Source organism: Sceloporus occidentalis, unplaced genomic scaffold (genome assembly GCF_023333645.1).
Source record: "Sceloporus occidentalis isolate IW3139 unplaced genomic scaffold, rSceOcc1.0.p SCAF_140, whole genome shotgun sequence".
In the NCBI taxonomy this organism is placed as follows: Eukaryota; Metazoa; Chordata; class Lepidosauria; order Squamata; family Phrynosomatidae; genus Sceloporus; species Sceloporus occidentalis.
Window position 1 is genome coordinate 407,803 of NW_028317120.1, and position 12,788 is coordinate 420,590.

General features: G+C 40.1%; 1 protein-coding gene across 1 annotated transcript; it reads left to right on the forward strand.

Moving 5' to 3' along the window:
* The first annotated feature begins 5,560 nt into the window (after positions 1–5,560).
* On the forward strand, positions 5,561–12,529 carry LOC149281000 (vomeronasal type-2 receptor 26-like). The gene is made up of 4 exons (XM_089499816.1): positions 5,561–5,901; positions 7,069–7,354; positions 7,496–7,686; positions 12,421–12,529. The coding sequence occupies exons 1-4, from the start codon at positions 5,561–5,563 to the stop codon at positions 12,527–12,529; spliced, it is 927 nt and encodes a 308-aa protein (XP_089355942.1).
* Positions 12,530–12,788: the final 259 nt, after the last annotated feature.

The following is a 12,788-nucleotide window of genomic DNA, read 5'->3' on the forward strand; positions in this document are numbered from 1 at the left end:
TGCTGGCCAAGACTATCATGATTTGTGTTGCTTTTAAAGCCACTAAACCTGGCAGTGTCTGGAGAAAATGTCTTGGAATCAAGCTGTCTGGTTGTGTTGTCTTGTTTGGCTCATCTGTCCAAGTTTTAATTTTTATTTTTTGGTTGTCCATTTCACTCCCATTTCAGGAGCTGGACATGCACTCTTATCAGGGAAAGATCATCATTCAGTGTAATGAGGGCCTGGTTATCGCCTTCTACTGTGTCCTGGGTTATATGGGGCTTCTGGCAGCCGTTAGTTTTATTATAGCTTTTTTAGCCAGGACATTACCGGACAGTTTTAATGAGGCCAAGTACATCACCTTCAGCATGCTGGTGTTCTGCAGAGTTTGAATTGGATGATCCCGGCCTATCTGAGCACGAAAGGAAAGAACATGGTGACCGTAGAAATTTTTGCCATACTGGCTTCAAGTGCTGGACTTTTAGGATGTATATCTTTTGCAAAATGTTATATAATTTTATAGCAGGAATAACAATCTGTAGATATAATAAAGGTTAATACAATCGCGGAATTTAATGTCTTAATACCCAAAGGGTTTGCTATGACATCTTAAGTGAAATAGCTTATATCAATATTTGCACCAGCGAGACATTTTCAGTGACAGACTGAAGTCTGCATTACTGATTTCACGTTGACCGATCATGTGTAGCGACACTCAGCATAAAGTGTTGAGACACCAGATGGTCTATGTAGACTATGGTGGGCTCCCTTATGACTGCCCTCTTCTGGCTAATCACAGGTACAACCCTTTATTAACCTCTTTGTGACCCTAAGGACCCTCAGGGCAAATTAACAACTATATTTTAGGGTTTACTTTCCCATTTATACTAGCTGCATATAGAATTTATGTACCAATGTTTTTAAATTTTATTAAGCTTATATAAATAATAATAAGAAAAAGGGAAATAACGGATGGACAAAAACATAGCAAAAACATCAAAATCGCTCCGGCCCTGTAGTGTATCAGCTCTGGTCATGGAACATCATTACATGGAATGTACATGGAATATCATTAACATATGCAGAGCAAGGGGTTCAGGTCAGTGGGTATGAACAGGAAACTAGTCACAGGGGAGGAGCTTGTGAGCAGGAAATAAGGTTATGAAAAGAAGAGATTCACCACTTTCCAATCATTTTGGAAGAGTATGCTCCTGCACAGGGCAGATTGTATCCGACGGGCAGATTCTCTTAGCTCGCTTTATGCTCCACTGCGGTTAGGGTAATATTTAACCCGTTTGCTGCTGGTGTGGAGAGATGTATAGCTGGGTAGCAGTGTTCCCTTTGTTTGTATGCATGACCATGTATATATTTATACAGATATATATCAAATTAGTACAAAAGGGTTAATGTTTGGTTTCCATAGTTACAGGGATGATTTAAAGTGACAGACCTAATGTTTAGATTATACTATTTGTCCTGAGTTTAGAAATACCTAATGTTTTCATGGGTTTTTTTTGCTTTTTTCTACAAGTTATTGGGCAATTAGTTCAAAACCAATTTGTTTCCAAATCTAGTAATTCTTCCCTCATGTTCTATTTTGGGTATCTTTGAAGCTGGCCAATGCAATTTACCCCATCAAACCATATATTTTTGAAAACTAGACACCTCAAGGTATTTCAAATGCCAGTACTGTAACACCTTCCATGCATGAGATTCTACCACCAGCCTTTGCCATAGTTTGTGCTATTCATTTTTTCACACAAACTACTCTATAGGTATAAATTTATAGCTCCAGGTATACGTTATTATCAAACAACACCTCAATATGTGTTCAGCAACATTTCCCGAGAACAGTGATACCACCCATGCATGGGTTTGCCTGGTGTTTGGGAGTGAAAAGGCCACATTTGGGAAGTGCACTTTTCCCCCCATTTTGGTCAGTCTGTGTCTACGCCCTATCTTTGAACCCGGCCACTCCAATTTACCCCTTGGGTATCTGAAATGCTTTTACTTTAACTCTTTCCAGATTTTGGGGAAGATACAGTGCTAACTTCACCAAAACTTTATTTTTTTATTTTGGACTTTTTTTTACATTTTGCTGGAACTGGATGCATAATTATTTTTTATGTTTTTTTAATTATTATTTCAAATTTTTACTAATCACATTATGATTAGAAAGCTGGGCCCCATTGACTTGCATGGTTGAATGCAGTACCTGTATTGAAACTGCACATTGTTATTTTTTTTAAAGGACACGCTGCCATATTGCGAGTGGCAAAATCACTCGCAATGGTGGTTGTGCTCTCCCGAGTGGTCACAATGCGTTTTGGGGTGAGTGTTCTGTGTTGTTGAATGCCATCGCAGCATTGCAGGGGTTAATATTTGTCCCCACAAGCTTGAGTTAACAAAATAACAGCACTGACCTGAATGTCCAGGGTGATTCCAGGTCAAATGCTGTGAGTTAAGTAACTGCAGCATTAAAAACTGTCAAAAGTGGGCAGATGATTATCAGATCACTCCTGGCCAATAGGAGTAATCTGATCATTACGACAGCCCCTGGATGATCCTGCCTTAGAAAGAGAGAGGGGTCATCTAGGGCAGGGCTCGACAAATCCCAGGCGCCAGGTCGCCATGGCGACAGAGAAATTTGTCCTGGCACCTAGGTGTTTGTCAGCCTGTTACATCCACAAAAAATTGCCCCTGACATCTCTTCCTGGATGGCCTCTCACCACCTCAAAATAAATATGTCTAAGACTGAGCTCCTTCTAATCCCTCGCTCTAACTCTATTCCCCTCTTTGACCTTTCTATCACTGTTGATGGTGCCATCACCACATGTCCGCTGCCTCGGAGGGACCCTAGACTCTAAACAATCTTTCATCCCTCACATCAAATCACTCTCTAAATCTTGCCACTTCCAACTGCGTAACATTTAAAAAATTCGTCCTTTCCTGACTGTCAGCACCACAAACAACTAATCCTCTCCCTCGTAATCTGCCGTCTAGACTATTGCAACAACCTACTTACCGGCCTCCCTCTCTCCCGACTATCCCCTCTTCAATCTGTGCTCAATGCATCTGCCAGGCTAATCTATCTCACCCGACGCTCTGCATCTGCCGCACCTCTCTGCGAGTCCCACCACTGGCTCCCCATCTATAGCAGAATTAAATTCAAAATACTCACTCTATCCTACAAAGCTCTCACTAACACCGCTCCCCTCTACCTGTCCTCCCTCAGAAACAAATATACACCAGCCCGCCCTCTAAGATCCAACAATGACCTGCTCCTTGCATCTTCACTCATCACCTCCTCCCATGCCCACCTACAGGACTTCTCTCGCGCAGCACCAACCCTCTGGAACTCTCTTCCCCGTGCTACCAACTCTACCCTCCTTCAAACGCTCCCTAAAACCTTTTCTCTTCAGGGAAGCCTACCACTGATATAAACATCAAAACTTCTCTCTCACCCACTGTCAGGGTCCACAGAAAACCCCCCAGCGCAGTCACTCACCTGAGTACCCGCTGACGGCGGGTACCAGCTCCCACGCCGCCGCTCTCACCGCTCCTGCCACGATGCCGGTCTCAAAGAGCGCGCGTGCCCGCGCCCCCACCTCTCCTTATTCACTCCTGAATGGAGAGGGCGGGGAACACACACCACCGTCAGCACGTACAGGGGGAAGGGCGACCTCTGGTGGTAGATTTAAAAATGAGCACTGAGAATCATTCAGTGCTCAGTTATTGTGCTGTTAAGAGATACTTTGTTGTTCTCTCCTGATTCCTGTTATTAACCCTTTGGCTATTGATACCGACTACGCTGCTATCTCCAACCCTGACCCTTTGGCTATTGTTACCGACTACGTTGCTGTCTCCTATCCTGACCCTCTGGCTATTGTTACCGGCTACGCTGCTAAACCTTTGGTTTGATTTGGACCTTGCTGGGTTTTCCTGGATATCGGGTTCCTCACCTTGATCCTGACACCCACTTACAACCCTTATCTTGCCCCACAATAACATAATTCACTACCATGCAGTCCTCACCTCCTGTTTCTCACCCCTTATCCACCTAGAATGTAAATTCCTACAGGAACAGGGCCCTCCATTCCTCCTGTTTGTGTATGTCAATTGCTTGTCATTTTGTACTTGTCGTTATCTGTAAAATTTTTACCTTGTACAGCGCTGCAGAATCTGTTGGCGCTTTATAAATAAAGTATAATAATAATAATAATGTATATGCGGTATTCCTGTACTCGAGGGGTGTTTCTGAATACAAATCACAAGTTGTTTCAGTAATTTTATGTAACCAGGGTAAAACATACTGAAATACTTTGTTTGGATAGAATGGGTTTGTTAAAAATGAAAAAAAAATGTTACTGCAATGTTTAGGACGGACTTGCACTAAAATGGTTAAATATAAAGTGTTGAAATGCCCCAAGTTAAATACTTTGGGATGTCATCTTTCAAAAAATATATACTTTTGTTGAGCAGTTTCTCTTTTTTTGGCCACTATTGGGGTGCAACTCCCCAAGAAACAGAGATGCGCGTCATTCATATTTAACCCTGTAAGTGCCAAAATAAATGAAAAAACAGGCATATGAGGTGTTTCCAAAAACTGATTTTGTATGGCCGCAACATCCCTAATTACTCTTGTGTGAATGATAATAAGGTGGATGGATTTATTAGTGATCACCAATCAGGTGCTACCATTCCCATAGCACAGTTATGACTGCCATCTCAAGTGAGTCTTTTTTCCAGAGAAGTTGTACAAAGGCTCCAGCTTCACTCATCTGGAGAAGACCCAGAACGCTATCCTAACTGCTAAATTCTTACAGCAACTCAAGTTATCAATTTGCTTACATTGCAAACTTGAGTCTTAATTAAAAGACACGTCTGAAGTGCTGAATGTGATGGCTGTTTGATGTTTTGACCAAAGATATTTCTGGAAACAGCTTCACAAAGTAAACAACCTCTAGCGCTATAGGCTTGTGCTCAGTCTTCTGATATAATGCAGGGAGAGTCCAGGAAGTGGGTTATTACTTCCTGGGGATTATAGGAAGTGACGGACATTTTATTAAAAAAATGTCCCCGCTATGCTAATGGTGGATGTCAGAGCTGGATAATATGAATATAACTAGAATACAAAAGGTACATTAACACAAATGTGCATTTCTGTATTAAATCATATTATTTAAAATTCAAATAGAATAAAATCATATCCAATCACCTCCGTGAATTAAATTTAAAAAAAATATGCACAAAAATCAATGATAAATTAAAAGTGCTGAATAACATTTACATCTGAGAAAACGATAAATATTATTAAAGGGCATAAAACTGCCGATGAATGAAACTTCCTTCTAAAACTAACTAATACTCTAAAGACATTTGATTAAAGTCTGCGTTTGTATATTTCTGTCCATGCAGATAATTACCGGCGCTCTGCGGTTTTTCTTATAATTTAAAACCAACATAGAATTGCAATCCCAAAACACAAAGTCCTGCATCTATATTGAGACTCCATTGCAATGTATGAGACCGCACTGTATAAAAAGAGCCGAGATGTTCAGGTTCATTACAATGATATCAGATGCAGCAGATGGCACTGACCCACACGGTGCTCGACTCCACCGAACCCGGCAGACACTCTCTGGCACTCGGCAGGTTACTGGGCTGCATGATGCTGATCGCTGGGTCTCTTCCATTGAAACGTCTCGTTTGTTTGTTGCTCCTGTGTGTGACGCCCTGCAAATCTGAGATCCAGAGCCCAGCACCGGCCTGTCATCTGCAAGTCATCGAACCATTTGAAGACTTTGAGTATTTTAAAGATGGGGACATTATAATTGGAGGAGTTCTCACGGTGAATAATCAAATGAGGAATTTTTTTTTTTCTGGACAGGATCATTTTTCCCCCCAAATAGTCTGTGTCATGTAAGTTCCCACAACTAACCATAAAAATAATATCTGCAGAACAAATTCATTTTATAGAGAGCCCAAAACTACTAAGGGAAGTGACTATGTTAAGCGGTTAATCCAGTTGCTGTCCAGCTGTTTTTATACATTATATTTTTTATTTCCCCCTGCGTGGTATAACTTGCACACATGCTCTAGTGCTATTTTGAGGTAAATATATACATATTTATGACTTTTTATTATTACTTTTTATTAGGCTGTTTTGTGAAATTAACTTTACACAATGTAAGATGTGTTTTTTTCTTATTATATTATGACTTTTATGCTGTTGACTTGATTGGGAGAGTTAATATCTTTTTGTAAATCTACACATATAGATTTAAAAAAATATTATGAGGATATTGGAGAAAATACGTATCTGTAAAACAGAGGTCATTGTGTTTTACACAAAGGAGCTGACATCCCCTTTTGAGAACATGATAAATGCATGCTAATGGCTACAAAGGTTAACCGAATTGTTGACTATTTTTTATTTTATTAAACCAATTCTTGAAACACGTGAAACATTAGGACTGACACTATGTAGAATTGGCAAGAAAATTAAAACACATTAGAATGCACAAGAGAAAAAGAGATTGAGAGTTTGAGGAGGGAACAGACAGAAATAGAGGGACTATACTATGTACCTCCCAAGGATTCCTATATTTGATAAGATTTTTCTCTTCAAAAGAAGTGTATAAGGTGAATTTTTGATGTCTTTATTATGTAGATTTGTCTTTTTAAAAAAAATAAATAGACATTTTCAATCTGTGAAGAGGGGCCACATGTTGTACTGGGTGGGACCAGACTCAGCCATGACCACCACTGTCCACTGTATTCAGACATTTGCAACCATCTCAGGCTGGGCTAGGAATGGGCTTGAGACAGAAATATTTCACAAAGGTCCTTGATTTGTCTTCCACAAGACATGCCCTACGTTAAATAAATACGTGAGGGTAATTACGGCACTCATTCTAGTACTCTCTACTGACCCATGACCTGTTTTGCCATTTGTTTAAATCTAGAACCTTTGTCAGTTGATGGTAACATGGTATTCCTACAAAGTCTTAATAAGTGTTTTTATCTGGGAGACCTCTGACTATGTTCTTCTGCTTTAATCTAATTCATCTACCTTTACAGCCCAAGCCTCATGGATTACATCAATTTACTGGTCTTTCTTTTCGCCATTGAAACATTGAACAACGACCCAAACATTTTACCAAATATTACCCTGGGTTATCATATATATGATTCCTGTTTAGATGAAAGAAAAGCTGTGAAAAGCATTCTTCAGATTTTGTCTGGCCGCGGCATGACCGTCCCTAATTACTCTTGTGTGAATTCTAACAACGTGGCTGGATTTATTGGCGATCACCATTCTACTACTACCATTCCCATAGCACAGTTACTAGGGGTGTATGGATACGCACAGGTGAGTAAACTGAATGGTCTTCCATGTATTGTCTGACATTAGCATTCAGTTTCATGGTGAGATCACAACCATGTCCAACTCCAAGCTGTTATTAGAAACCTTTACTGCAGAATGGTTACACTTTTCTCTTCCATCTTGTAGATCAGTTATGGAGCGACAGACTATGTGCTGAGTGATAGACGTGTTTATCCGCATTTCTTCCGCTCTGTTCAAAATTATCGTGTCTATAATAAAATTATATTGAAGATTCTAAAACATTTCGGATGGACCTGGGTGGGAATACTCACGGTTGATGATGACACCGGAGAGACAGAGAGTCAGGCTCTGAGAGCGTATCTGACCAGTTATGGAATTTGTATTTCCTTCACTGTAAAAATTATTTTATCACAAGAACCCTCTGAAAATATGAAAATGATGTCAGAAACTGTTTTAATGTCATCGGCTCGGATTATTATACTCTGCGGCTCTTTCAGCACCAGGATTATTGACATTTTAACTCTGTGTCTCAAACATAAAGATATAACATTAATCCTTCCTCCTGCCTGGGCTTACAATGAATATCTCACAGATTACTTTGTAGAACCCCTGAATGGCAGTCTGGCCATAGAACTGAATGCTCTAATGCTACCGGATACCGGAAGTTTCTTTGATAATATCCATCCTTCAAACCGTCCAGCAGACAAGCTTCTCGAAGATATATGGACATTGTATTATAAATGTTTATCAGAAAATTCTGAAAAGAATAGGCTTTATGAAGAGATCTATGAAATATCTCTGTGTAACTGCAGCGGGAAACCTAAATTATTTGTTAAAGATCATCTGACGGCTGGTGTTTCTCCTCGGGTGTTTATTTCAGTGAGTGCTTTAGCTAAAGCTTTGCATGACATGCACTTATTTTATAACAAGAAAACAAAAGGAAATACAATCCAAAACATCTATAAACACCAGGTATGTATGAAATACAGACTGCTTCACGTGTCAGACGCTGACGGACATACAGGAAGAATTTCTAAGGCTTTATTTAAGAATATGAATTCTGGTCAGCCTTTACACCTCATACCTCCCAACATTTCAAAATGTGAAAGAGGGGCACTTTTTTTTTTTTTAAATCTCGTGGAACCAATACAAGCAATCACACTTTAAAATGTCGCGTTCGCATCGCCATCAAAACAAGCTTCATTTTTGTCAGCACAGTCATGCGTATTAAAAATAACCAACACATTGAATTGAATTCCCATAAGGCTCAGCCAGATATACTACTTCCATGATGCTGGCTGAGCGTCATGGGAAGTGCAGTAACAGTAAAGCTGCAGATGCTAGCTGTGAACTAAAATTCCTATGATTCTCAGCCAGCCCGGTGTCCACCATAATGCCGGCTGAGCATCATTGGAAGAGTAATCCACAGCAGCAAAAATTTTTTTTTTATTAAAAAAGGCTAATGTTAGCCTCCCTCCTTTGATGTTGGAATCAAAACATTTGCTACTGCAAACATTTATAGATGAAAAAGTTCCATTTTATTCAGTGGAACAAAACAGAGATCACATAATTCTTAACGATATTCTTTTCAAAAAACTTTTATTTCTTTATTAATTTATTATTAATTATCATGTAAACTATTTTTTCATATTTAATAAAAGCTTTGATTGAGAAATGTTTGTTTTTTTATTTCTTTTTATTTGCCAACCTGCCCCCCCCAGTAATGCACATCTGCCCCCAGGATTGCCACTCTGCCCCTAGAAATGCCTTATACCCCCCATATGACAGTCTGCCTCCCTGATATGCCTTATACTCTTCTATGTGCCGCTTTGCCCCATTATATACCTTTTAACCCCCTATATGCCTTATACCCCCTATATGCCACTCTGCCTCCAGAAATGTCTTATACCCCTATATGCCACTCTGATGAGTCTTGACACCAGGTGCGACATTCAGGTGGCAGGGTCAGAGTTTGATGTAAACAACAAGAAAGCATGGATCCATCCTGCCTTGTATCAACGATTCAGGCTGGGGGTGGTGTAATGGTGTGGGGGAAATTTTCTTGGCAAACTTGGCATTGTTTAAATGTGACAGCCTACCCCAATATTGTTGCTGACCATGTCATCCCTTTATGACCACAGTGTACCCATCTTCTGATGGCTACTTCCAGTAGGATAATGCAAGTAGCAAAGCTATCTTCATAAGAATAGGGCTGCCCCATATCTCTGGAATCTACTTTCACCGAACCTTCAGCATTCACCCTCCCACCATTCAAGAAACATCTCAAAACCCACTTCCCTGTCACTGATACAACCCCACACTACCTCACACTCTTTATCTGTGCCTTATGCTTGTTCCACCCCATTCCATCAAGATTGTAAGCTTGCGAGCAGGGCCCTCTCCCCTTCATGTATCAGTTAGTCTGGCAATTCTCGTCTTGTCATACCCCTTGAATATATGTATTTTATTAAGTGCAGCATAAATTGTTGGAAATAAAAGATAATAATAATAATAATAATAATAATAATAATAATCCTCTCAAACTGGTTTCTTAAACATGGCCATGAGTTTACTGAACTCCAATGGCCTTCACAGTCACCAGATCTCAATCTAATAGGGCACCTTTGGGATGTGGTGGAACAGTTTGTATCATGCCTTCATTGTGCATATGGACCAAAACCTCTGAGGAATGTTTCCAGCACCTTGTGCAAATTATGACATGAAGAATTAAGGCAGTTCTTAATGCAAAAGGTGGTCCAACCCAGTACTAGCAAAGAGTGTAGCTAATAAAGTGGTCACATACAGATCAGCCATAACATTATGACCGCCTGCCTAATATTGTGTAGGTCCTGACGGGTTGAGGCGTGGACTCCACTACACTGAAGGTCTGCCGTTGTATCTGGCACCAAGACGTTAGCAACAGATCCTTTAGGTCTGTAAGATGGGGCCTCAATGGATGCATCCTGGTGCTATGTTTTCTCCAGGTAAATGACGCATCCGGCCATCCACCTGATGTAAAAGAAAACGTGATTCATCAGACCAGGCCACCTTCCTCCATTTCTTCCAGTTCTTATGCTGACGTGTCCATTTTAGGTGCTTTTGGCTGCAGACCAGTCAGGGTGCCCATGCTGACCCCTCAGCATGGGCACCCTGACTGGTCTGTAGCTACACAGCCCCATATTCAATAAACTTTAGTGCTCTGTGTGTTCTGACACTTTTTTATTAGAACAAGCAAGACTTCTGTCAAGGGGCGCTTGAAATTCACGATCTTGTGTGACTCAATAAAAACAGATAAAAAATAAACAAAATATAGTGTAACACAGTAACACTATTACGGAAACCCAGGGCTATACTTCAATGGTTGCACTCACAATGTATATGACCTTTAAAGCCTCCAGAATCCACTCCTTGGTGTATGTGTCAATCCATCCATATCATGAAACATATAAAACAGAAAGGGGGGTTTAAATTTAGAAATCGACATATTATCTTTTATTTAATACCTTACTCCACTTCATAACCATATTTAATTTTTTTTTTTTTTTTTTTTTTTTTTTTTTCCTTTCAAGTCTATACACGTATGTGGTTTGTCTTTATTCCATGGTGTTCACATACCTTATATCTATTAGGCTATCCTTTATTTACTGTATGTCCATTCTATGTTATCCTTTATTTCTCCCCTCCCCTCTTCATGTATTTCCCCATCCCCCGTCCCCTATGCATATATATATACACTATCTATACACTATATATACACTATCATATACCATTTGTGTCTATGCCCGATTTCTCTCCCCCCCTTCACTTTGCCATAGTGATGATGAGCCCGATCCTTGACCCATTCTCATTAAAACACACCACACATTTGATGCATATTGATTTTGTCTTGTTTATTGTTCTTACATAATCCTCCGGGGTAGGCAAGAAGAGACCTGGGAGGACGATCCGATCCCTTGAAGCACAGAGGAGAAGGACGGGAATCCTAACCACACCAGACACAGGAGACACGATGAGACGCATGATGACGCGACATCCTCGATCTCCGGGTTCCGAATAGACGCACGGAACTAAAATTCCACGTACGTGCTATCCGGGGGAGCATATAAGGAAGGACTTCACGGACAGACACACACACCTCCTGAGGAAGCCACGAGATATTGGCGAAACGCGTAGAGGACCTTTATACTTACGGGACATTTGACTTTCCATCTATTTCTAATCATTTTTATTGATTTTTATTCGATTTTTTAAACATTCACTTTTTTTTTAGTACATTTGTTTTTTATACTGATGAGTTGTAACCATACTTTCAGGATCTAGGGGAATAGTCCCATAATAAATTATTTACTTATTTATTTATTCACTCTTTCAATCATGTTTTATACACTATCCATCCATTAATCATGAATTGCACATAACACATACTGAACACTAATTATCTATTGAGTACTACCAAGTTGGATTATTATTTGCACCTGCACTTTAAAAAGTTTTTTTTTAACACTGCCATTGGAACCCAGAGGACTTATCTCACCAAGACCCAAAGACCTTGAAGTTCATTAGGATCCAGATCCAGAGCTGCAGCCTCATCAGCACAACTCCAGGATATACAACAGACAAGCCTGATACATCTGCCTAAATGTAAGTGCATCCCACCATTGCGTGTACATCTATATAGAAAGATATCACCCTATGATAGATTTCTGTTTTATATGTTTCATGATATGGATGGATTGACACATACACCAAGGAGTGGATTCTGGAGGCTTTAAAGGTCATATACATTGTGAGTGCAACCATTGGAGTATAGCCCTGGGTTTCCGTAATAGTGTTACTGTGTTACACTATATTTTGTTTATTTTTTATCTGTTTTTATTGAGTCACACAAGATCGTGAATTTCAAGCGCCCCTTGACAGAAGTCTTGCTTGTTCCATATTTCAAACATTCTGTGGAGGATGTTTATAGGGTTGCTGCTGTAAAGTCCGATCATATCTAAAGGGAAGTATTGTTCTTTCCGTTTCTATTTACTCACCTTATATTGGTTGACACGTGGTTTCCAAACTTCTTTCTGTTCACACTTTTTTATTAGAACCAGCAATACCTTTTTCAGCAATTTGAGCTACAGTAGGGATTTGACCACACGGACCAGCCTGCCCCACGCGTGCATCAACGAGCCTTGGCTGCCCATGACCCTGTAGCCTGTTCGCTGTTTTTGCTTCATTGGGCCACTTTTGATAGGTGCTGACCACTGCAGACCGGGAACACCCCACAAGCTGCAGTTTTGGAGTTGCCCTGGCTCAATTGTCAAGCCATCACAATTGAGACCTTGTCAAAGTTGCTCATATCCTTACACTTTTACCTTCTTCCAACACATCACTTTGATGAAGAAAGGTTCACTTGCTGTCTAATACATCCCTTTGCTGTGATATGACTTTTACATGTTTAGTATTACCCATA

Bases quoted from the DNA above. Each gene is read 5' to 3' on its own strand.
- LOC149281000 (XM_089499816.1), top strand. From the start codon at position 5,561: ATGCAGCAGATGGCACTGACCCACACGGTGCTCGACTCCACCGAACCC. The intron at 5,902-7,068 runs GTAAGTTCCCAC...TTACAGCCCAAG, and splicing joins CCCCAAATAGTCTGTGTCAT to CCTCATGGATTACATCAATT. The intron at 7,687-12,420 runs GTATCTGACCAG...CTTTTTTATTAG, and splicing joins GAGAGTCAGGCTCTGAGAGC to AACCAGCAATACCTTTTTCA.